The sequence below is a fragment of the Rhinoderma darwinii genome, chromosome 7 (genome assembly GCF_050947455.1).
Source record: "Rhinoderma darwinii isolate aRhiDar2 chromosome 7, aRhiDar2.hap1, whole genome shotgun sequence".
Lineage (NCBI taxonomy): Eukaryota > Metazoa > Chordata > Amphibia > Anura > Rhinodermatidae > Rhinoderma > Rhinoderma darwinii.
Window position 1 is genome coordinate 120781319 of NC_134693.1, and position 27584 is coordinate 120808902.

Below are 27584 nucleotides of genomic sequence, written 5' to 3' on the forward strand. Positions count from 1 at the left end.
ACTCTGTGTCGCCCAGCTCCTAGATATTCCACGATCACCTGTGAGCAGGGCCGCCATCAGGGGGTATTAGGGGTACTACTGTAGGGGGCCCGGCCAAACTTAATTGAAAGGGGGGCCCGGCAACTGCCACGACTTGCCTTTGGTAGAAAAAAACAGGCCCCTGCAATGGGGCCTGTTTTTTTCACCAAAACAATGTCGTGAGCTGCGGGCCCCCCTCTCGTGAAACACCGCCGTGAGCTGCGGGCCCCCCTCATCACCGCCGCGAAACACCGCCCGCTTGCGCGCGTACGCCCACGCGCGAAAGACCAGGCGCGCCGCCGAGAGGGAGGCGGTGCGCCCGCAACACAAGATCTAGGGGGAAGGACAGCCACACTGGACAGCGGCGCAGTCTACTTACCTGCTGGCCCGCCTCCGACTCGTCCTCCTCGTCCTCCTCGTCCGCCTCCTCGTCCTCCTCGTCAGACTCCGCCTCCTCGTCCAGGAATTTTGAGGCAGATTTTTTCGGCCTGCAAAATACTTTTTTTGAACAGGGCCATACATAAACAGCACTTTGAGACACTTTACTCACCGTGTCAGAAGAGCTGCTCCCACTCCAGTCCTCTTCAGGCGATGTCTTCGGTCCAGATGTCGTCCTTCACCTCCAGGCTCCAGAAAATGGCGGGGATCGTAGAACTGCCGCCGCGCAACAACTAGACTCCTCCCCCTCCTCCCAGCAAAACCGCACCAAATAGTGGCGCAGGTTTGGTGAGGCATGTCCGCTGCGGGAATCCTGCAGGGAAAAAAAAGTTTAGACTTGCCCCTGCCGTAGTTTAGGTGACGCATCTCTCTCTTCTGAACGCAGCCCCGCCTCCTGGGATGACGCTGTAGACCATGTGACCGCTGCAGCAGTCACATGGGATGAAACTTCATGACAGGAGGCGGGGCTGCGCTAAGAATAGAGGATCGCGTCACCAGGACTACGGCCGGGGCAAGTCTAAACTTTTTATAAATTTAAAAAAGTGCCTTTTTTTTTCTTCTCATGTGTGCTTTTTGCGGCAGAACCGCAGCATTTCCGCAACAGAGGAGCAGCTATCCCACAGAATACATTGACATGCTGCGGCTTAAAAAGCCACACGGCAGGTCCATTATTTTTGCAGCGTGTGGATGAGATTTGTTCAAATCTCACCCACTCTGCTGCGACTGTAATACGCTGCGGATTTTCCACAATAAAATGTGTTGCATAAAATCCCCAGTGTTCATGCCTAGTGTGTTCCTACCCTAAGGCCGGATTTACACGAGCGTGTGCTTTTTGTGTGCGCAAAAACGTCGCGTTTTGCGCATGCAAAAGGTCCATAACCGCTCCGTGTGTCCGCAGCGTATGATGCGCGGCTGCGTGATTTTCGCGCAGCCGCCATCATTATGACACTCTGTTTGTAGCACGTGGTGCTTTTCTGTTTTCATTCATAGTTTATACTGCTGCGGAAGTGCTGGGCGTGATTTTCACGCACCCATTGACTTCAATGGGTGCGTGATGCGCGAACAGTGCACAAATACAGGACATGTCGTGAGTTTTACGCAGCGAACACACGGACACACGCTGCATGAAAATCACTGACAGTCTGCACGGCCCCGTAGAGTAACATAGGTCCGTGCGAGGCGCGTGAAAATCACGCGCGTTGCACGGATTTATTACACGTTCGTCTGAATAAGCCCTAACAATAAGGCCCAGTTCACAGAGTTTTTTGGCCTTGATATTGACTCGGACACTGCGTCAGAATCAGCACCAAAAAACTTCCAAAACCGCCTCCCATTGATTTAATCTTAAATCAATGGGAGCCAGTCGCGGAAAAAAGAAAAAGCAGCACGTCCTTTCTTGCCGCGGTTCTGCCTCTGACCTCCCATCGAAATCAATGGGAGGCAGAAAATGCGTTTTTTGTCTGCTGTCCTCAATCGCCGCGGGCAAAAAACGCAGCAAAAAACGCGGCAAGATAGTGTGGGCAGGTCAAAATCTGCCTCAAAATTCGGTGCGCGGTTCCAGGCGGTCGCGGGTGCGCATGCGCGGGAGTTTGCGGGTGCGCGCGATCGGTCACACGGGCGGCAGTGTTTGACGGCCCCCATGACTACCCCCATGCTACACAGGGCCGCCATCAGGGGGGGTATTATGGGTACTGATGTGAGAGGCCCGGCCAAACCTAATTGAAAGGGGGGCCCGCAGCTCACGAAATTCTTTTGGTGAAAAAAACGGGCCCCATTGCAGGGGCCTGTTTTTTTTCTACCAAAGGCAAGTCGCGGCATTTGCCGGGCCCCCCTTTCAATTAGATTTGGCTGGGCCTCTCACATCAGTACCCATAATACCCCCCCTGATGGCGGCCCTGGGTACCATGATATAGTGCTGGACGGAGTACCGTTAACAGGCGGTGCCACGGTAGGGGGGCCCAGAAAATTTAGCTGTAGGGGCCCTGAAATTCCTGATGGCGGCCCTGCCTGTGAGTGATATTACTGTAAAGTGGAAGCGTTTATAAACCACAGCAACTCAGCCACAAAGTGGAGACCACGTAAAGTTACAGAGCGGGGCCGCCGAGTGCTGAGGTGCATAGTGCATAAAAGTCGCCTACAATCTGCTGACTTCATAACTGCAGAGATCCAAAACTCGTCTGGCATTAACATCCACACAAAAAATTAGCCCGGGAGCTTCATGCCATGGCTTCAAGCCTTACATCACCAAGCACAAAGCCAAGCGTCGGATGGAGTAATGTAAAACATGCCGCCGATGAAGTAATGTAAAACACGCCGCCACTGGAGCAGTGGAAACGTATTCTGTGAATCACGCTTCTTTATCTGCCAGTCTGATGGACAGGTCTGAGATTGGTGAATGCCAAGAGAACGTTACCTGACTGACTGCTTTGTGCCAACTGGAAAGTCTGGTGGAGGAGGGATAATACTATGGGGTTGTTTTTCAGGGGTTGACCTGGGCCCCTTAGTTCCAGTGAAGGGAAATCTTAATGCTTTAGCACATAAAGACTTTTTGAAAATTATATGCTTCTAACTTTGTGGGAAGAGCTTGGGGATGGCCGTTTCTGTTCCAGCGTTACTGTGCCCAGTGCACAAAACAAGGTCCATAAAGTCATGGTTGGGTGGAAGTTGAGTTTGGGGTGGAAGAACTTTACTGGCCCACAGTGCTGACCTCAACCCCATCCAACACCTTTGGCTCGAACTATGATGGAGATTGCGAGCCAGGCCCTCACATCCAACATCATTGTCTGACCTCACGAATATTCTTCTGGATAAATGTGCAAAAATTTCCACAGAATAAACTCCAAAATCTTGTAGAAAGCCTTCCCAGATGAGAGGAAGCTGTTTTAGCTGCAAGGGGGGGGGGACGGGGAAGGGGACCAACTCTGTATTAATCCCTATAGATTTACAATGGGACGTCAGAAAAGCTCCTATAGATGTAATGTGTAAGTGTCTCAATACTTTTGTCATTTCATCTATCTATCTTGAATATATCCATCTAATATCTATCTATTTAGCATCTATCTATCTATTTCATATCTATCTATCTATCTATCTATCTATCTATCTATCTATCTATCTATCTATCTATCTATCTATCTATCTATCTATCTATCTATCTATCTATCTATCTATCTATCTATCTATCTATCTATCATCTATCTATCTAGTATCTATCTATGCAGTATCTATCTATCTAGTATCTATCTATGCAGTATCTATCTATGCAGTATCTATCTATGCAGTATCTATCTATGCAGTATCTATCTATCTAGTATCTATCTATGCAGTATCTATCTATGCAGTATCTATCTATGCAGTATCTATCTATGCAGTATCTATCTATCTATCTATCTATCTATCTATCTATCTATCTATCTATCTATCTATCTATCTATCTATCTATCTATCTATCTATCTATCTATCTATCTATCTATCTATCTATCACCTAAGTTTGTTTTAATTATTAAAAAGCAGTTAATTATATATATGTGGGAATATTTTTTTTCTCTATTAATAAAAATTATATAGACATTAAAGGTTCTGGAAGCTCTGCCACAGACCCATCCAGTCCCAAGACCACATGAAGTCCCCCTATGACAATCTCCATTTCTCTTCACTGCTTATTGTGTGCACAAGATCTGACAAAAGAGGAGAAAACTCTAGATGGCTGTGAATTAATCTGTCATTGTGTCAAATAAATCAAGCTAAATAAAGGGGGAAGAAAAAGTTTATCACATTGAGGAGGACTCTATAGGATGTATCAGAATATTACTCACACGCGGGTAGACTCTAATGGACTATGGCTGACAAATACAAATTATTCTTTTATTTAAAATCACCACTTGTGTGGCTACACAATCACCATGTTCTGCAGGCTTAAATGCATTCAGTGCAGGTGGAGCAGCAATTGTATGTAGGTGCTACGTTATTACAAACATTTCTGCTTACAATTAACAGTTCAGGCAACAACTATTTAAAAAAATAATAATACAATCTCTCGCTCTCCCCCCTCCCCAGGGATCAGCAGTAATTGACGTGCTGGGTCCTCCAGAGCGGAGAGCTGCTACAATGGTAATCGCAAGGTCCTGAATGTGGGATTCCCTCTAATAACTCTAAATCACCTAACCTCTTTAAAGCATACCTAACTTTTCAGAATAAGCCGTCATATATGTGTGTACATGAGGAATACCACTATTTCTGGCCATTATATGACTAGTATTCTTCATTTTTTAGCAGCTTTCCTCCCTGCAGTTTCTCTAATTCTCAGTTTTCTCTGAGCTAGTGGATGGAGCCTAATGTAAAACATAGAGGTGCTGGATCCTGCACTCTTATCCCTGCCTATCACACGCACACACACATATATATATATATATATATATATATATATATATATATATATATATATATATATATATATATATATATATATATATATATATATATATATAAAAGCTGCTGCAGCATGGAGGACATTATACAGCAGTAATGAGAAGTGTAGCTGAGAATCCAGCACTGGGGTTAGAAATAACATTAACCAAGAAGCTGCAGCTTGGCTGTGTGTTTCTTTCTCACTCTGCTTATGCTTCCCTTCTCCATAGACTTGTATGGGCAGCGTGTCGGTGTCTTTCTGCTCCTCCTCTCCCCTCCTGCTCCCCCTCCCCTTTCAATAGACTTGTATTGGAAGGCAGTGAAGAGACACACACCCATGTTCTGCCGTCTGTTAATTCTGCTCTGTAACTAGGGACAGATTTTGCTTGACATCAGGAAGGGAGATGCCCAGTAGCATTAACTTCACACAGAATATGCATGGATAAAACAACTAAATCTTAACAGTAATTAAAATACAAGGCTGATATATATCAGGCATACTAATATTTTACCTTTTCAAACAACTTATGCCAGTGTCCATTTAACTCCCCTTCCACCCACTGCCTGGGTCTTCTGTCACTCCTCTGTTTACACTGGTGAATTGTGCCTTCCATAGTGGGAAAAGTTCACTTGATGAAGCAAATTACTATAGATGGTACATGACTACAGCGCCCAACAACTGTAATGTCAGTCAACCAGCATCACAGTTGTAATGCTGCCAAATAATTAATTACTCGTGAGTATTGCTATAATGATTTTGCCAAAGTTGGCAATGCATTTTACTCTTATATTTAGGATATACCATCAATGTGTGATTGTTGTGGGTCCGACACCTAAGGGCAGCTGTGCCTGGTACTACAGCTTTTTCCAATTTAAGGAGGCTCTGTCACCAGTTTCTAACTTGCCTATCTTCTACTTGATCTAATAGGCGCTTTGATGTAGATAACAAGTTAAGAACATTTTTCGATTTATGCAAATTTTTTCTAAATGCCCAAGTGGGCATTTTCTTCCTATTCACCAAGTAGGCGTTGTATAGAAAAGTGTATGATGCTGACCAATCAGCGTCATACACTTCTCTTCATTCCAGCCCGGCTTGATCCACAGCACAGCGTGATCTCGCGAGATCACACTGTGACATGACTTCCTCCTGTAGGTCCTTAACTGGAGCGACATAACACTGAACAGACATCGCCTCCAGCTGCTGCAGATTTGGATAAACGTCCTGGCACGGCTGGAGGCGATGTCTGTTCAGTCTGCCGTCGCTCCGGTGAAGGCCCTGCGGAAGGAAGTCACGTCACAGCGTGATCTCGCGAGATCACGCTGTGCTGTGGACCAAGCTGGGCTGAAATAAAGAGAAGTGTATGACACTGATTGGTCAGCATCATACACTTTTCTATACAACGCCTACTTGGTGAATAGAAAAAAATTGCCTAGTTGGGCATTTAGAAAAAATGTGCATAAAATAAAAAAAAATCATAACTTGCTCAATAATAAACGTATTTAAACAAACAAACAAACAGTAGTTATCTACATCAAAGCGCCTTTTAGATTATGTAGTAGATAGGCAACTTATAAACTGGTGACAGAGCCTCTTTAAGCGAATGGTTCTGAGCTGCAGTACCAGACACAGCCACATATACGCCTGTTTAGTGCTGTGCTTGTGTAAACAATAAATGGGGCTGTGGCGTCACTTCATTCTGCTGATCAGTGGTGGTCTCGGGGGTCTAAACCTCAACTATAATTCATTGATGGCCAATCAAAAGGATAGGTCCAGATTTTTTTTTTTTGTGACGGAAAGCTCCTTTCAAAGTTTTGGTCAGTGTCAGAATGTAGAGGTTTACTTCCCAAAGCCCTTGTGACACCACCCTAGAAATTACCCCTAAAAAAAGCCTTTTCACTGCTCAGTGCTTATGCAGTTAAAACCTAAGGATAATTCAAGGGTTTTCCCTACAGATCTAGAGGGCAATCGGAGAATGTGATGTAGTGTAAGCTTATGCGCTGCAACATACTTGCCTGTCAATCAACGTTCAGACAAAAGACACGAACATCCATAACTTCCATCCATTTTGAGAAATGTTCTACACTTACAAGCTCAACATCTGAAGGGAACATCTGGAGTAAATATATCTTAAAGCCGTCCAACTGACCTATTTATTTATTGCTTGTGACACTTTGCTTGGCAGCTGAAACCAGCATAGAGCATCGTTTTACCAGGCCCACGGTGCATAAAAGTAGAATGTGCTTCAATTACTGGGATGAATGGCATGTGGAGTAAAATAGTACCTTCCCTCTTTTTGTTTTTACTGAAGGAGGCCAATAGAAAATTTCAGCCAAATTTGTACAAATTGGATGCAAATCAATCAGAAGATTACAAATTTTATTACAGAAAATTCATATAATCACGTTTATAATATTATCATATTGCAATAAATAGTAATAATACTAATAATAATAATAATAATAATAACAAATAATCTAGTGTGTACTCCCAGGCTTCATAAACATAGCCATATTAAATCCCCAAACAACCTCTGAATTGTACTGTGTCGCAATAGGGCACACATACACTTCTATGGAGCCCTACTGTGTGAATCCGGAGAAATAAATTGTGGCATGCTGCATCAGATGACGTATTAGGGTATCATTCTGCCCTAGAAGCAACCCTGTAAAACAGTGCCACTCTGAGCACCATATGGCGGCACGTAGTGTCCTGCACAAAGCTCAGGAGGAGATCCCAATATGGGAAATTTTTATTTCCTATCCTAATTATCCTTGCGTGTAAACGTAAAGCTAAGACGAATGTCCCAACACTAATGTCTGTCTCATCCAGTATGTCAACCCCTTGCTAATTTAATGAAAGCGAGGAGCTCTTCCTTGATAAATGTGAAGAAAATCCCTTACCGCTCTACCAGTCAACCAGATATCGATAGAAATCACCAACACAGTCCAATCTAATAGACAGTATGTAGCACTATTATTTATTTTTAAATATAAAAGTGGGACCCCTTGTCTGCATAGCTCATGAGTAACTCCACATATGTTTACCCGGTCTCATTGGGCAATTGTAATCCCAGGCTTAGACAGGTAAGGCTGTGTTCTCACATCCACATCGAAAGCTTTATTTGGGACATTCGTTGTGTTGAAAATTTAAGCGCAGCATGTTGTGCTATTTTTTCCGGTAATACAACGGACACCATGATGGAAACCCGAAGGAACCCATTAAAGTCAATGGGTTCTGTTGGGCGCTGTTGGTGTCCGTTATGAAACAGACCCAGGGCTTACGTTTTTTTTCATTGTTCTGGTCCCGTGACAGAGCAAAACAACGTAAAGCATAATGCAGATGTGAACAAAAGGCTTAGGCTCTGTTCAAAATGGTGTTAGGGTCCATTCCATCAGGCTTCCATTGCTCTCTGACAGCCAGAATAGTTCAGCCTTTGTTTCCCATCTGGTTTGGTTGCTTCTTAGCAGGTTCTGCCAGAAATCAAGAGAAAATAGCGCAGAATGCAGTGCTATTTTGTCAGAGAAAATTACGGAAACCCGTCCGAACCCGTTATAGCCAATGTTGGTGTCCATTATGTGACGGATCAATCATATCTGTTATTTTCATTTTTTTCTGTAAATAATGGAGACCTGACAGACCCATTATAAGTCAATGATATCCTTTAGGATCTGTTAAGATTCATTATAAAAATGGATCCACCATAAATGTAATTTCACCTGTAATGACAGAAGCCTTGATGCCAGTGTGAATAGAGCCTAAGACTATGGCAATGTGTTTAGTATTGATGCAACCTAGATCCCTTTAACATGGTTTCCACAGTGCAGTTCATTGCATTTTCCATATTTGAATCAATTACAATAAATGCTGCAGATTTTCTGTTTTTCCATGTTAAAAAATACTGTAGCTGTATAAAATGTGACAATTCCCTGCATAACTATGTCCAGATTCTCGCTAACAATAAGACATATTTGATCACCCAAACATGCGAAGAAGAAATGATAACATCAGGGACGGCTCCAGGTTTATGTGGGCCCTTGGGAGACACAGACTTAGTGGGCCCCTTTGCGGGGGAACTCACGGCAGCAGTAAAATGGCAGAAAACATCACTTTGTGCCCCCATATAGACGTTAGGCCCTGTTTATGCAACCATATAGAAATGATACCCCAATAAATTTAGTGCCCTCTGTAGGTAGTGCCACACAACCCCCTCCCAAGTAGTGCCACACAGCCCCCCTCACAGGTAGTCTCACACAGTTCCTTCTCCCAGGTAGTGCCACACAGCCCCCCCTCCAATATAGTGCCACACAGCCCCCTCCCAGGTATTGCCACACAGCCCCCCTTCCTGGTGTTGCCACACTGCCCCACCCAGGTAGTGCCACAAAGCCCCCTCCTCCCAGGTAGTGCCACACAACACCCGTTCCTGGTAGTGCCACACAGGCCCCTCTTCCTGGTAGTGCCACACAACCACCATTTCCTGGTAGTACTACACAGCCCCCCTTCCTGGTAGTGCCACACAGCTTCCCTTCCTGGTAGTGCCACACAGCCCCCCTCCCTGTAGGTAGCGCCTTTGGGGCTCCCTCTAGGAGTTGAATCCCCAGCCAGAGCATTGCCGACGCTCTGGCTAGACATTCCGCTTCAGGAGAATCCCTTGACGTCACTGTATATATATGGACAGTGTTGTCAGGGGGAACACCAGAGCCAAAGTCCCGGTCAGAGCACTACTAGCATTCTGCCTGGGACACTGCTCTCCTCCTGACATCACTGCCCATATATGGACAGTGATGTCAGGGGCTTCCCCAAAGATGGAGTCCTGGAGCAGAGCTGCTTCTAGCACTCTGCCTGGGACTTCTTCTCTCCTCATGATATCACTGTCAATATATGTACAGTGGTGTCAAGGGCTTCCCCAGAGACGGAGTCCCAGGGCAGAGCCACTTTTAGAGCTCTGCTTGGGACTCCTCTCCTCCTGACATCACTGTCCATGTACTGTATGGACAGTGATGTCTGGGGCTTCCCCAGAGACGGAATCCCGGAGCAGAGCTGCTTCTAGCGCTCTGCCCGGGACTCCTTCTATCCTCCTGAACATCACTGTCCATATATGGACAGTGATGTCAGGGGCAACCCCAGAGCCGGAGTCCCGGGCAGAGCGCAGCGTCAGCACCTGGTGGCCGAGTGGGCCCCCCAAGGCTAGTGGGCCCCGGCACTTGACCGGTTTCGCCAGGTTCTGACGCCGGCCCTGGATTGCATAAACAGACTTGAACCCTAAAGAGAGTCAGTCATGGAGGAATAAATAATTTACTCATGAAGTGTTGTTCCTTATGACAGAGAAGATTCTACTACTTTCATGTGTCAAGCTTGGGCTCTGGGGTCTTACATGCAAATTACCACCCTCTAACGTCAGTGTTAGTTAAAAGATTTATTGAGCCTGCACACAATGCTGCGCTCAGGTATAGTGAAAGAATTAAGTAACATCTTACAAGTGCAGGTAAAGTCTGCGGAACTGAATCTCTGGGGCCTGAGCTTCATCCCTGGTAAAAGAAGACGTTCGACTACCAATTAACAGAAGGGGCAAAAGGGCTAGAGTGCTTTTAATACTGCAGCTTGGCCATTCAAGAGACTGTAGCACCAGGCATAGCATAATGGACTAGTTTATTGCTGTGTCAGTCCTGCAGAGAATCCCAGGGATTCCGGGAATCTCCTAAGAATGAACCATTCATGTACAGTCATGGAAAACCCCTTTAAAGAGACACAGCGGCTTAGGTATGCCCCATTGAATGTGGGTGGTGGGGACGCCAAGATGTCAATTTAGTCAAGAATTAGGCTATCAACTGCCCAAATGAACGGGCTGATTGCGGGACAACGGAGGCACCTGGCAACTTGAAATAAATGGCGCTGAAATCAGAGGCCATGTAGCAATGCAGGTATATTACCCTTTCTTGGGACATTACAGGTCCTCTTAAATAGTGGCTATATAGCATGTCCTGTGCTTTCTTAGGCCATGTTCACACAGGATGGATATGCTGCATAAAAGCACACAGCGTATCCGCCCAGGGCACCGCAAAGAATTCCGGCAGAAAAAAACGCACCAAATTGTAGTGCAGTTTTTCAGACAGACTGTCCGCTGCGGAAAACTGCAAGTTTTATACTTACGTAGCCTCCACCATCCTCCCGGGATGACATTTCATCCCATGTGACCACTGCACCCTGTGATTGACTACAGCAGTCACATGGAATAAAACATCATACCAGGAGGGCGGCCTGGATGTAGAAGCACAGAATTCTGGGTAAATAGAATATTTTATTCTGAGTTGCGATTTTTGTGTCGGAATTGCAGCTTTTCCGCTGGAAATATCACAACATCTGCTGTTTGTTGTGGGTTTTACCTCCTCATTGAATTCTATGGGGAAAACCTTCAATAAAAATACAGCGATTACTCAAATACAAGTGACATGCTGCGGATTAAAAAAAGGCACCGCAGGTCAATTTCTGAGCGTTTTTTTTCCACTTATCATTTAAGCAGCGTGCGGATGAGATTTGTTCAAAATCTCATCCACACTCTGCTGCTATTGTATTATGCTGCGAATTTTCAGCAACAAAATCCATTGCGGAAAATCCGTAGTATTTTCTACTTACCCTTAAGACTGATGTGTTCTAATTCTGCTACCTCTTTTAATGCAAATATAAAAGGAGAAAAAATAAAAATAAAACCTGCCTATAAATAGCTTCCAATTATCTACTGATTTAGGCAATTTTTATGCTAACTGCTGGGCCTCTCCGTTTTAATTGCCAGGGGTATACAAAGATGGTCGGATAGGTGAGAGGTCGAGGCTCTGAACACTGGCAGGTGTAATAACAAGGAGATGTTCTTTGTAAAGGAAATGCAAACAAGAGCTTTGCCTGAGGACAAGGAGGCCCAGACCTCTTACGTGCGCATTCCTGTGATTGACAGTTGTGACACCGTGTCAAGGGTACGGTGGTTGGGGCACTTTTCAGTACTTCACATAGCTGAAAGCTGAGAAAGAGTTTAACAGTGGATGTGATCTTCTAGCTGACATGACAATGCATCCTGTAAACAATGCCGTCAAAAGAAAAGCTGCTTGTCTAGCGACAAAAATAAGACCAACAAAACGGGTAATTTTCAGTTCATTTCAACACCTGCTCTGTATACAATTATTTTTTGTTTTAACCATTTAGGCATCTGTCATCACTCACAAACACTCATACCTCTGCTAACCTTATAATTATTCCTCAGATAACCAAGGTGGCAGACTAACAACAGAAGAAACTTTATCTTGAAGGTCAGGAAAATATGTACAAAATTTGGAAAATTTTTGTCAACCAACTTTTGTCAAGTAACTCTGAAACAGAATTCAGTATTAGACCCCATTCACACATTCCGGATATGATGAGGAATTGGTGTGGATTCCGCACCGAAATCCACCTCTAATGCCAGTTAAAATAGTTGTCCGCAACCCCAATCACACACGAAACAGAAAATTCCTGCGCGGATTGTATTCCACGCTGCAGAAAAAATTAAGTAGCATGCTGCTTATTTTTGTGGATTCTGCACAGAATTCCTCCATTCGGATTAACCCCATTGAACGGGGCTAATCCGAGTGCAGATCCCACTGCACACTGCAGAAATCCAAGTGTCAGCCTCGGATTTCTGCCACAGATCCACTAGTAAATAAGTGTCATATTTGCCATAGGCAAAGCTAGCACGCCTGAACAGAGCCTTAACAAAGATCAAACTGTTACCATCTAGACAGAGCATGCCGTTTTTTGCAAGCCTATACAAAGAATTATTGATACACACTCTAAGGCTAAGTTCACATATTGGGGGAAATTTACTAAGTAAAATGTGCCAGAATCCTGGCAGAGAGTGCGCCAAAAAACTTGCGTGCATGCCATGCACCAAATTCATTATGTGTTTTAGAAACTTTTAGCACCTTTGTAGGCAATTTTGAAAAGAGTCCAAAAAGGGGCGCGGTTAAAAGTAGCAAAATGCCTAAAACAATTCACCAAATTTATCATGCAGCGTGCGCCATTGTGATACCGTTTGGTGCAGTTTCTGCCTGTCTGGTTTTATCCTTTCTAATTTTAAGACAGTAATAATAAATCTCCCCCTGTGTTTTTACCTATGTTCAGCATATATGTCGTGAAATGCTCCCGACATATGCGCTAAATGTGTATAATATGGCTTATGCCAAAAGTATAAAAATTACCTTTTTTTTCCACAGTATTGCTTAGCTTTACAATACAGGAGGATCTCGTTAAAAAAGTTGCAGTACTATTGCATGTCAGGGATGTATATGGTGAATACATCGGGGGCATTTTCCAACCGATTAGCCAGATGTAACAAAAATTTGATTTTAACAGAGCCTAATTTTTGACCTGTGAGCCACGATCACAAAGTGGTGACACTATGATTGAAATAATGACCTAGACCTCTAGCAGCTTTACCACCTTGATGTTACGGTCCATCCAGATATTTTACAGCGCCAGTACATTTAGTGCAATCAGACTTCTACTGAGCCATCAGAAAAATGCTATCGAGCTTAGACTGGAAATCCGGCAATCGTTGAGTTTTTTCAGATGACCTAAAATGACCAACATTATAGTAGGTTAGTGAAGATCTTCAGACTTTTCAACATGGCTGCTCAGATACAACCAATTTCTTCTGGAGCGCTCTACTAAAGCTGGATATACATGATATATCTCACTAACACATATGGTTGACGGGATTTTCCCGTTTTCAAACAAATGAGAAATCTCTGTGGACATCTCAATTCTTTGTATGGAAAATTGCTTTGAAAGCGTTCCTCAACTTAAGCTTTGTGCTAATCCATACCCTGCCTGGTCAATAGTATTTTTTCACACCATTGTTATCAAGCTTTCTGCTGCTATTGGTTGCACGTAAAGCACTTTATACTTCAATTTTTCACACATGGTTTGCGCCATAATCGAGTTGACCTCTATCACTTTACCAAGAGAACTTCTGTATAGTTACAACTTCCCCCCAACTTGTATTCTTTACAAAAGAACTTGGCAGGCAGGCAACCATTTAAAACTCAGACCTGTCAAGCTGTGATGACATTGTGAAAGAAGCCAAAGAAACAAGTTATTCCTTTATGGTGGATAGAGGAAAACCAGATCTTTATTTCAATTATATTTGGCCAGATCATCTAATTATTAACTGGCAGAGAAAATGACCGGTGCAACATGACTGGTTGTCATGATAAATTGGGCATAGTCAATGAATAGACTGCTGCCCCTAAATATCTACTGTACTGTTATAGCTGGTTCTTAGAAGGACAGTTGTGTTCCTATATCATGTAGAATTTGACACAGAGAAGGCTTGAGAGCTGGTTGAAGTTCTCCTTGAACATCTCCGAAGCAAAAACAGCAGCTATAAGGAAATCCTTCACAGATTCTCACTAGATAATTTAGTTCTAAATGAGAAGTTAACATTTTATATATTAGCACATAATCCACTAAAAGTAAATGTATATTATATTCATCTTGGGTTATGTCCTAATATATCTCTGTTTTGTTGGTGGCTGTCCACCGTCTTGATTGATTTAGAAGCAAGTTGAAGCTTGGGTTGAAAAATGTCTCTCTCCATCCACATCTTTCTAATTCAGTTTTGAAAGTCTAAATGTAGTCGTGAACTTTTGGCATTTAATACACATTCTTTCTAGGAGAAGTTCTCACAGGTTCACTTGTGATGATTGATTAGTGGGATGCTAACCCCAATACCTTCCACGATAACAATAGGCATCACACAACTAGTACAATGCACTTTTTGTCCTATTATGAGGGAAAAATTGGGTTAGGGAACAAGAGCAACTAAGGTGACTAAGCATATGATAGATTTGATATATATTAAAGTGGAGCCATCAATATTCAACATTGAGTTTTTGATCATATTGAACATTTTATGTTCGAAGAAAATAATTTTGTGTATGTTATGTAGAAATTCAGAGGTGTTCACCAACTAGATGTATTTCTCAACAGATCAAGGGTTGGTTGTCTTTGTTAGTTTAATGGAACAATGGGTGTTGAGGAGATCCCATGTTCTTCATCTTTGGGACATATATGCATTTGTATGGGATCTGATGGCTTACATCCACAATACTGGTAGACTTACTGGCCAGCTATTTTAAAATGCTATAGATCACACAAAAAGTAAGAACTCGTGATGTAAGTTACATATTATGTGTTGTTCTCTAATTTGTCATATTAACTATTCTACATGTGGCAAAGTTCTCACCTCAATTGTCGTCATCGCTGAAGAGGGTTTGTAGTCATTCAGCCATCCTATTTTCAAATAATTATTTTAGCCCCACACTCAGAACCACCTTTAACTACAGAGAAGTTCTTGGGACCAAACGAATGAAAGTTCATCCATTACAATATGGAATTGAATACAATGTCATAATGGAAATATGAAACAATAGGAACCACCACCACCACAAACAGCTTATTTGAGCCCACCAGTGAGACCAATATAATAACAATTCCAGAAGGGGAGACATATTTTAAGGAATTGTCAAAAGTAGACAACCAATGTTCTATACAGGGCACCTCAGAAGGCTACGCCTTCCATAGGGACCCTTTATATAAAACGTATACCATGTGGTATACTTTTTTTTTTACTTAATTCCCTTCTATGAAATAGCATAGTCTACTAAGAGATTATTTACTTTATTTTTTTGAGGTATTTTGAAGTGTATAAAGGATACTCTTTGGGCCTCTGTCCTGCTAGTGAAGCCCCACGAAAACGTTTAGCGTGTACTTCGGGAGCCATCTGAGGGTACACTCTAAGGGCTTATTCAGACGAACATGATATACGTCCATGAAACGCGCGTGATTTTCACGCGCCTCGCACGGACCTATATTAGTCTATGGGGCCGTGCAGACAGTCCGTTTTTTTTACGCAGCGGGTGTCCGCTGCGTAAAACTCACGACATGTCCGATATTTGTGCGTTTTTCGCGCATCACGCACCCATTGAAGTCAATGGGTGCGTGAAAATCACGCGCACTGCACGGAATCACTTCCGTGGGACGCGCGTGATTCGCGCAACAGCAGAAAAAAGTATGAATGAAAACAGAAAAGCACCACGTGCTTTTCTGTTTACAAACATCCAAACAGAGTGTCATCATGATGGCGGCTGTGGGAAAATCACGCAGCCGCGCATCATATGGTGATGACACACGAGCTGTTAAGTGCCTTTTGCGTGCGCAAAACGCCGCGATTTTGCGTGCGCAAAACGCACACGCTTGTGTGAATCCGGCCTAAAGGTACATCACAAAAGTGTACAGGGCCTTACTCAATAGGTGTGTTGAATGAAATATGGATATTATGAGTTGGCATCTTAGTACTGGCAGGGGTGCGTGTTTGCACATTGGCTCCTACCATGCAAGGACATAGACCAAGAGTTGGTGCACCTAAAAAAAGTAGTACAAGTAATTAACACAGAGTTTGGCCACATTCAATTGGTCACAATATGGCTGCATTTTGGCTTCAATATTAAGGCCCGGAAGACCTGGACTAGATCAACATAGAACTTTATGGCGTTATAAGTTTGGTAAAACTGAACTGCGGGGGGTCCGAATGTTGCGGCCTGATGCAGACTCTAAAATGTGGCGGCATTACAACCACATGAGAGAGCCCTTAAAGGTTATGATCTAGTTAGGATAACATTAACATGCAGTTTTCTACACCTTCCCTGGTTGGATAGCTGCAGTAAATAATGAACGTTGTGAAAGTTGTTACAACATGAACTGTGTAAGAAATTGAAAGATACATTATACAGCAAAACTTTCAAAGAGTTAAATGAGGCTGCAATTAACTCTATGAGATGCTTCTGACTGTAACAAGTTTCATCTTGTGGTCAGTTTCAAAGATCTACCACAGGACGCGATAATCTAACCACATCAGGAACACAGATAGGATGATCACAGCAGAGATGGGAGATGAAAGTGTTGTGTCTATCACCCACACAGTGAAGTCATTGGACTTTGTGAAGATAATGGATGACAAGGTCCAAATAAAAACGAGTTTAAGACTTGTCTGTCCTGGACGCCAGCGTTTGCCATTCGAGCATTCAGTTAAAGCGTGACTATATCTGAGCGAGAAGGAGCCAATGATATCTATATAGAAAAGTCTCTGGCGGGGGAAGATCTCTGTAATCTGTAGGCTGTAAACAATGTACAAATTTGCACTTTAATTATCTCTCTGTTCTTTTATTCTGGGGGTAATTATTACATTATCTTCAGACAAATATATGTCTGACAATAAATGTGGTGTCTATACAGTTGCCATTTCCCGTCTAGACATTTTCAATGTAGCCTTAAATATCAACCTGTATGTCAAGATGACTTAGTGTGCACGCTACTATACACACATTTTGTTTACCCTTTTTGTACCTATGTCATTGTATCTGAAGCCTGTATAGATCAGAAGATGTTGGATCCTTCAAACAAATTAAAATTTATATACAGAATGTAAAATACTTTATCTTTTTTTTAACAATTGTTCCGAAATATTTTTTTCCCTCAAAAACAACTTATCCAAATGTTTGCTCACATCTGCTCTATGGACTCCATTTATAACGGAGGATCAGAACAGCGCTCGATGGGCCTCCATTGACTTCAGTCGAGGTTTCTGATGTTTGAACAAAAAGAATGCGCTGCATGCTGCACTATTCTTGTTGTCACAAGTAAAGGAAACCCTGACAGGACCCTTGAGGGAATGTAATAGTACAGGTGTATAAGAGCCTAAAGGGCCTATTACAATGGCCAATGATCTGAAAAACGAGCATTCATATGAATGCTCGGTCCTGATCATTGCCCTGTATCAGCAAGGCAAAGATGAACTGATGAACGAGCAAATTCGTTAATCGGATCTTTTTTGCGGCCAATAAAATGGTCACTAGTGTGTAGCCAACATGACGCAAATGCATGTGTAGTAATGATCGCTCGTACACATACACATCGATCAGTGCGCCTTGTGACTGAAGCAAATGAGTGCAAATGAGTTAAAGGACAATATTGTGCAGTCTAAAAGGAACTTTAGAGTTTACATATACATAATAACAGCCACCTGAAGAGGTCTGCTGATGGTCAATGTGGTTTATCAGGCAGCCTTAACCGCTTCACACCCTGTGACTGACATATACTAAATACACGAGAAGAAGGAGTCGGAACTATTCAAGTATGAAGCACAAAATATCAAAAAATACAAATTTTATTGAGACATACAAAAATACATAATTAAAAACAGACTACAAACCCAATAACTGTATATCTCCAAAATAGGAGACAGTATGGAGCCACAAAAAACTACTTAAATTAGTACAATTTGTGTATGTCACATTTAGTCACATTTAATCGGGAAAGTATCCCATAAAAAGTTACCAAAAAGGATATAATATACTTACAAAGCAAATCCCTAGAACCATATAATAGCAGAACACTTGTGTCCAAACATAATTACAGCAAGTTCCCAGTATACTATGTCTCTATGGACAATAATCGGGAGTACAGAGGTAGTGATTTGATTATAGTAGCAAGTAATTTAGACACACTCAGTGTCAGTATCGTAACTAATTCAGAACAGGGACCAACAGTAAAGATGACCTATTTAAGATAAATGTCACAAAGTATACAGATGATCTGGTAACAACGTGACAAAAAATATATTAGTCCTTAGTAAAACAAGACCAGCAAGTACTAACCCATGTGGCTCCTCAGATTGTAACAGCTCCCAAGTGTGGAGAGAAACCCCGACGCGCGTTTCGCGTAGATTGCTTTTTCAAGGGGTGTTCTGAGTTGTACAAATTAAGCCTCTTACATACGATAGGTCGAGAAGTCAGCTGATTTATCAGGCCAATGGGAGCCTGAGCTTTAGCTCCCATCGCGCGTGCCGAGATGAGTCACCACACAATCAGTGATTGTGTGGTGACTCATCTCGGCACGCGTGATGGGAGCTAAAGCTCAGGCTCCCATTGGCCTGATAAATCAGCTGACTTCTCGACCTATCGTATGTAAGAGGCTTAATTTGTACAACTCAGAACACCCCTTGAAAAAGCAATCTACGCGAAACGCGCGTCTGGGTTTCTCTCCACACTTGGGAGCTGTTACAATCTGAGGAGCCACATGGGTTAGTACTTGCTGGTCTTGTTTTACTAAGGACTAATATATTTTTTGTCACGTTGTTACCAGATCATCTGTATACTTTGTGACATTTATCTTAAATAGGTCATCTTTACTGTTGGTCCCTGTTCTGAATTAGTTACGATACTGACACTGAGTGTGTCTAAATTACTTGCTACTATAATCAAATCACTACCTCTGTACTCCCGATTATTGTCCATAGAGACATAGTATACTGGGAACTTGCTGTAATTATGTTTGGACACAAGTGTTCTGCTATTATATGGTTCTAGGGATTTGCTTTGTAAGTATATTATATCCTTTTTGGTAACTTTTTATGGGATACTTTCCCGATTAAATGTGACTAAATGTGACATACACAAATTGTACTAATTTAAGTAGTTTTTTGTGGCTCCATACTGTCTCCTATTTTGGAGATATACAGTTATTGGGTTTGTAGTCTGTTTTTAATTATGTATTTTTGTATGTCTCAATAAAATTTGTATTTTTTGATATTTTGTGCTTCATACTTGAATAGTTCCGACTCCTTCTTCTCGTGTATTTAGTATATGATGTTTGGAGTTTCTATTTTTACTATTGGGGAGCTGGGAATTGCTGCACTTGCTGGTAGCTCAACCCATATGACATTATAGTCCCATGAGACATTTGTGTATAATACTGTGACTGACATAGTAGCACCTCATAGTGCTGCCCGTGCCATCACTTCGGGTCCTGGCTGTATTATACAGCTGGCACCCCACTCTAACAGCCGGCATTGGGGAGAACCCGGACTTTCAACCCCTTAGATGCTGCGGTCAATGCATAATTGCTATGTCTAAATGGTTAGACATAGGAAGGATGCTCCAACTGTCACCCCATCGGAGCTACTGGTGTTTCCTCAGCCAATATTACACAATACTTGTGCAGCAAAGTCTATGAATGATATTTGCAACAATAGGAAAGATTTCCCACAGATTTGCAGATATATAATTTGAGAAATTATAGAAGGATCTTCAGGTTAAGAATCAGGTCATGTAGGTATAATGAACCTCTCTGCTGATCTAAAATAATTCATGCTAGGAAAGAGAATTTCCAACATCTCGGAGAACCTCCTTGTGGTGAACATAATGCTTCTGCTTTCAGTGACAAAAGGGAAGGACTCTGTTCGCTGGTCTTGAAGTCCTTCATATCTGATTCAGGTAGACTACTGCTTGTCTATGACCAGTACCTAAACTATATCCACTCGTTCACTCTACAGCTTTCATGGTAACCTATATTGGGCAGCTCTATGCTCCTCTCAGATAAGGAGGACTGGGAAACGTGTAAGTAAATGGATGACCATAGGAGAACACATATCAGGTTCCTCTTTGATTCTCAAATACAAGCTCAACAGCTTACAACTATATGTTCCATTAAACACAGAAAATAAAGCAAAAATAATTCTGACATATGTCAGGCATATTTCCCTTCAAATACATATCTGAGCCTTATAACGTACACACAAATTTAATTCAAAGTCCATATAATTTATATTTACAGAGCATGAAGTGCTCTACAAATGTACAAATTGCCCCACAACGGGGCTGGTTACTTCATAAAAGTGCTACATTTAATATGTCAAGTATACCAGTAGACATATGGAAAGAATACTATAGAATTTAAACATAGCAATGTTTGAAAATTGTATGGAACAAATGCACAATAAAACTGGTATAAACTTTTCAATTGTAAACTAAAATATCCCGCCAGCTCTAGTCGTATATTTTTACAAACAAACAGCTAAAGCTAATATTACCATTCCCATCATGCTAAATTGCCAACTAAAAACATAGTAAACATAAGTCCTTCAGTTGTCCTCTTCTTTGCTGTTAAAGGCTATGTATCAAATTATTTTAATCAGGTTTTTATTCTAAGCATTTTTTTTTCTATCCACACAAAATTTTTAAATATTCCAGCTTTCCCATTGGCCACTAGAGCAGTCAGAATAGGCTAAACTTACTTTTTTCTGCAACTCACTTGGCATTTCTGTTGTACAGGTTGGGGCAGATGAACAGAGCCATCTCATTATCATTAGAGGGCTAGTGGTTAAATTACAAAAATGTTGTGCTGCCAGAGGCTTAGTTAAGGCAGGATAGCAACACTTGATCATGATGCAGCTCCCCAGTCATTCCCTGGTCTCTGGGGGAGGGGACTGTACTTCTTTCCTTCTCGGAGACTCTAATAATCTATGATACTTCTCTATCAATTGACTCCCATTTATTGCAACTGCCATAAAGCACACACTCTGCTGCACTGCCTATACAAACAATACAGGAAGGAAATGTGTGACTCCAATATGGCCACCCCCAGGAAAGTTTTTAAAAGCAAAAAAATAGCTCTAACATTTAAAAAAAATGTTTTCTTATTTCTTCTACAGACGAAGGCTCTGTTTACAAACCGTATTTAAACGACGGATCCCAACAAAGCCCAACAGATTCCACTGACATAACAGGATCCCTAAGGCTTCCGACATAGTTTCAATCATTTTGACGACAAGATAAGCGCTACATGCTACCATATCCCAAATGTAAACCCTGTTGCAGATATGAACATATTATTAAAGGGTTAACCAATATCTAATGAGATTTCTAAAACGCTTGCAGCCGTGAGGTGATTTAGCCAATGACGGCCTCAGCCATGGTTCAGCGCTGGCACAGAAGAGCAGGCAGCCATGGAAGTGCTTACATGGCCAAATTACCTGACCGTTGCCATCTTTGAAACCTATGGACGAGATAATCACGCCATCCTTTGTTTAATACACCCTTCCAGGGGGAGAAGGGTACCCTAAAATGAAGAGCAGGGGTGAGTGATGGTGGCATTTATAGTTGCTTGTAATTTAGGGCATTTAAAAATTGAATTAGAAAGTGGCCAACCCCTTTAAGGGGGTTTTCTGAGACTTTGATATTTCTGGCCTATCCTTAGGTGCACAAACCTTTTGTTAGGCTATCTTTAAACTTGTTTCAAGCTTATCATCAAGTTGTAGGAATACTGTACTTTTTTGGTTTCTATACAGAGTATGAAACCCTATATACCAAGTATGTAAATCAAGAGCCTACTGACAGACACCCTATAAGTCGGCCACACGTGGGTCAGTATCCCTAGTACGTAATCTTACCTATAGTATGGATTCCCAGGGCTTAACCAAAGGTACTGGAGTTGGTCCCTCTGAACACAACTTGGCTTATCGACAGAACTCCAGCATAAAGATTTTTCTTTCTTTTCTACTTTAGAAAAACAAATGTGTCTTCAATGTCCTCTCCACACCTGCTAAGCTTCAAAAAGGAATGTTCCTTGATGATTTTTCATGGTTTGTAAAATGGGTTTAATGCCAATACAGCACAGAGAATCAGAGGCCGTGGCATATGATAAGCATATGTTTATATGCCGGAGGCCTAGAGCGATGTCCACATCTTTACCGTGTGTGCAAAAATACCCCTTCCATCCACTGTCTAAGGAAATCTGTGGGTTACATATTCAAAATTCATGTATAGACAATAAAGTATTTCTCCAATAAACTCTCTAAGGATTTGTATTCGTATTTTCAGATATTCGAATATCAAATGTCTCAGAAGAGCTGAATTATTCGATATAACATGCTGGGATATCAGTCGTTTTCCACAGAACCCCAAGTAAACCTACTGAGAAACTTTAGATTCACTAGTTAAAGGAGTAGTCTTATCGCAAACATTACCTTTAGATCCGTTCTCCTTGGGCAGAAGATGCCACTGTGACTATGCAATGTGGCAAAAAGCTTTAAGGACAGTCTATTTGCTATTTTAGTGTTTCCAGTAGAATCATCCACCAGTGGTGATCAGGGCTGGTGGACATGCATGTGCACTGTGACCGCCTAGTTTCTCTGCAGCTGTTGGAAGGTACTGATTCTCCTTGCGGAGATCCAGCTTGTAGGAAGTCTTAAAGGGAATCTGTCAGCTCAATTTTGCCTACAAAATGAGAACCAGCGTTTGGCAGGCTTTTCAAAACCATGCGCCAACATATCTTTGTATGGCTTCCTATCATCTTCTTTGCAGAGATAATCCAACCTCATTTGCATATTGAAATAAAGTGTAAGTGCCTCTTCGGTGGACAAAATCCCAGCACATGCTTCTGGTCACGACATCTGCCCATCTCCTCCCCCTTGCTCATGATTGACGATGCCACGCTATGCCATGTAATAGTACCCTTAGCCCTAAATCGGCATCAATGACATGCTCATCTGCTTCCTACTGTGAAATATGGCACATTCCTGATTGATTCTAAAGAAGGGGTCCTCTTACATGGCCCGCTATGGGGTGTAAAAACAAGCACCTATCGACGAGACAGCTCGTTGATTGGCGCTCGTTTGCTCCATTCACAAGGACCAATGATCGCTTATGAATAAGCATTTGGCCCGTGTAATAGGGCCTTAACCCTATCATTCAACAATGTTCTCACCCATGGCCACCAGTCAGACTCTGCAACCATGTCTTATAAAATGACATGTAAAAGAAGGAGAGGTTATCACAGCACTGGAGAAACAGAGCAAAATATGAAATATTGGCTGCAAGCCTCAAAGGAACCTGATCCAAAGTCCCATGAATTGAATCCACAAACAGGCAGCACATCCAAAATAAATGTAAATTTATTCACCCACAGGTGCGACGTTTCAGTCCAACGGGACCTTTTCTCAAGCATGTGAATTTACATCAAAACCACAGTATATAAGGACTTAAAGAGTCATAATTGCCAATAGTATTATGTTTGTGGAATATATTATGGGTAAAGTCTCATTATGGCTCTCATGCTCAGAACACATTAACTCATCACTTCCCCCACATTCCCTTTGGGTCCCAAATATTCAGGATGATTAAAAAACTCCAGGTTAAAATGGCCTTTCCATTTATTATAGATACCAAATTCAGTTGAACACTACCATATACATAGCAAGGTACATGATGACTATTTTCAAGAAAACCATTCATCGAAAAACAAGCAAACACAGATAAACGACCAGTACCCTCCGAAAGGAGCTGAAAAATCTAACAGATGACTGTGAGTGAGACTAGGCTGTAAAACAGGGCCATTAAACCACAATTTGTATGAGATTGTTCTCCCGAGTAAAGTTTACCTATAGCTCACTGCAAACAACATGAAAGGAAGGAAAGGCTTTCAACAGATGTTCAGAACTCCAGCTCTTGTCTCTACTTTGGTTTAAAAGAAAACTCACTTAAGAACATTGGAAAAACATTGAGTGACATGTTTTAAAGGGGACCTGCAGGTTTTTTCCGATATTATCTCAAATAATATATCAACCAAATATAACCAAATGGGAAAAAGAAAACCATTAACTGTATTATTTGTCTTTTTGATGACATGGTACTCCAAACTAGCATGCAACTTCCATTAGGATTTGGTCATCCTTGAAGGCAAGCAGGAGGTGGGCTGTATCTAGTCATTTAGATTTGGGAATACCTTTTTAAATTTGTAGCTAAGGTAAGTGGTCTAACTTTAATGACGATAATACCAATGACATATTAACATTCCTACTAATTTACTTATACTCCTTACACCTCTTGCACATGACCGAGTTCGGGTCGTGAAAAAATGGTCCGTGTGTCGGACGGATTTCCAGGCCCGACCGTGGTACAGGTGAACGGGACTCCTGCCATCATAGACATTTATGATGATAGGAGTCTCTACCTCCTCACAGAACTGCTGTTTAAGGGGCCGTTCACATATGTTTCTCCCTGCTCTGCTATCTACCAGCGCCACTGTAGCTCCCTGAAGGAGCGGAATCCCTGTGTGGCCAGGGATTCTGCTCCTGGAGCACTCCGCTTGATGTCTCTGTCCATATATGGACAGTGACATCAGGGGAAACTCCTGAAGCGGAATCTCCATCCACAGCGTTGTCGACTCTGTGACCGGGGATTCCACTCCAAGATAAGCCAGTGACGTCACTGTTCATAAATGGACACGGACGACAGGGGCTTCTCCTGGAGTGGAATCCCCGGTCACAGCGTCGACAATGCTGTGTACGGGGATTCCGCTTCAGGAGTTGCCCCTGATGTCACTGTCCATATATGGACAGAGACATGAAGGGGAGCGCTCCAGGCACAGAATCCCCAGCCAAAGGGGTATTTCGCTCATTCAGGGAGCTACAGGCTATCTGCAGGAAGAGGGAGGGGGTGCTATCTACATTGGGGCTGTGTGGCACTATCTGCAAGGGGACAATGGCCTGTGTGGCACTACCTTCAATGGGACTGTGTGGCACTACCTACAAGGGGGCTGTGGGCTGTGTGGCACTACCTACAAGGGGGCTGTGGGCTGTGTGGCGCTACCTACAAGGGGGCTGTGTTGTATGGCACTACCTACAAGAGAGCTGTGTTGTATGGTGCTACCTACAAGGGGGCTGTGTGGTGCTACCTACAAGAGGGCTCTGTGGCACTACCTACAAGAGGGCTGTGGGCTGTGTGGCGCTGCCTACAAAGGGGCCTGTGTGGCGCTACCTATATGGGGGCTGTGTGGCGCTACCTACAAGGGGGCTGTGTGGCGCTAACTACAAGGTGGCTGTGTGGCGCTAACTACAAGGGGGCTGTGTGGCGCTAATTACAAGGGGGTTGTGTGGAGCTAACTACAAGGGAGCTGTGTGGCGCTATTTACAGAGGGGCAGTGTGACATTATCTACAGGGGGTACTGTGGCATTATATAGAGGGCATTACGGCATTATCTACAGGGGCATGTGTGGCACTATATACTGTGGGGGTATGGCACTATATAACGGGGGGTGTGGCCCTATCTATAGAGGGCACTGCGGTATTATCTACAGAGGTGTGTGTGGCACTATATACAGAGGGGGTGGCACTATCAACAGAGGGCACTGCGGTATTCACAGGGGGTGTGGCACTATCTACAGAGGGAACCGTGTCATTATCTACAGGGGGTGTGGCACTATATACAGCGGGCACTGCGAAATTAGCCACAGGGGGGTGTGGCACTATATACAGGGGGTGTGTGGCACTATCTACAGAGTGCACTGCGGTATTATCTACAGGGGTTGTGTGGCACAATATACAGGGACAAATTTTCAGAGCCTGGACTACCATTTTGTGGACCATTGTGGTAAAGACTGATGTTAAAAACGGATGGTAAAAACTGATGACAACTAACGACAACTAATGACAACTAATGACAACTGATGGTTTTGTAGTAAAAATCTTGAAAAAGCCTGATGGCAACTGATACATTTTTGCATCAGTTTTTGCATCAGTTGTAATCACTGAGATACAAAAAAACTGATGCTGATGCAACGGACATATGTGAACGCACCCGGATACCGAACAAAATTATACAGTACGGAACAGCAGCTCCGTGGGGAGGCAGGGACTCCTAGCATCATAAATGTCTATGATGCCAGGAGTCCCGTTCACCTGTACCGTGGTCGGGCCTGGTAAATCCAGCCAATACTCGGACCGGTTTTCACGGCCCAATCTCGGTCGTGTGCAACTGCACTAAATGACATGTTATAGGGTTAATAAGGAAAAAAATCAGCCCTTAACCAAGGGCTTTCTTTACTTGGTACATGGCTGGATGCATGATCCATATGAGAACCTGAATTATTGATATATCAGATTAGAGCCGTCAGAAACTATGGGATTTATCCATTTAGCAGGTCCTGTGACCTCTTTAATAAAAGGTATTGTTAGGGTCAAGGACACCCATCAATGTCATCAACAAATGGGAGACTGCTGGTAGAGGATTGCTAAATAAATACTTGCATGGGTTATAACCAATACAAATGTTTCTATACTCGTCCAACTAATGCTTAGCATGAAGGAAAAGAGTCATATAACATAATAAATATCGAAAAGTCATAAGACAGATATAAAAACATTATCTAACTGAGAACACATACTTGTTGAACTTAGGCCTTATGCACACAACCATATTTCTGCTCCGTATAGGTTCCGAGCTGTACGGACCCATAATACAGTAACCATAGAAATCTATGGACCCATATTGTACCGCCATATGCCTTTGATTAGAAATGGATATGGAGGTTTCTTTTTCCTCATTGATTCAATCTGGGAGATAAAAAATTTCACATGTTATATCGGATGCCGAATTACTGAGGTATTTTCCCATGTCAGAGTAGCCTGGGTTTAGGATTGTTAAAGGTACTCTAAGAATCCAGCCTCGGAGTCCAAATCAGGATATCGATGCATCGGAGAGAAGACACAGACACACCCATTGGTTACTTTTATACCCTTAAATACTTCCGTACTCTAATGCTGTATGAAAGCGCCATATGGCAGCACATGGAATACCTACAATTCCATAGTATGGAACCATATAGGCTCCATGTAAACAGCTCTGCTATGTGCATGAGGCCTTATCCATAAAAAGTGGCATAATTTCACTGACACATACGTACAATGTGTATACTAAAAATGTTCCTTACCCAACAAAATAAAACTGGAACTTTGGTTTGCTGGAGCTGTTATGCCCATATCCCCTCCTCGTCATCCTGGATGATTCATTTGAAGATCC

At 42.6% G+C, this 27584-nt stretch overlaps 1 protein-coding gene across 6 annotated transcripts in view; it reads right to left on the minus strand.

Moving 5' to 3' along the window:
* The window catches only part of ERC2 (ELKS/RAB6-interacting/CAST family member 2), a 670240-nt gene that overhangs the window by 44509 nt on the left and 598147 nt on the right, over positions 1–27584 (minus strand). For all 6 annotated transcript variants that reach the window (XM_075833908.1, XM_075833906.1, XM_075833904.1 and 3 more), the window contains one exon: positions 27496–27561. In XM_075833908.1, the coding sequence (XP_075690023.1) occupies positions 27535–27561 (27 nt within the window). In that variant the 3' untranslated portion in view covers positions 27496–27534. The remainder of the gene's footprint in view (positions 1–27495; positions 27562–27584) is intronic.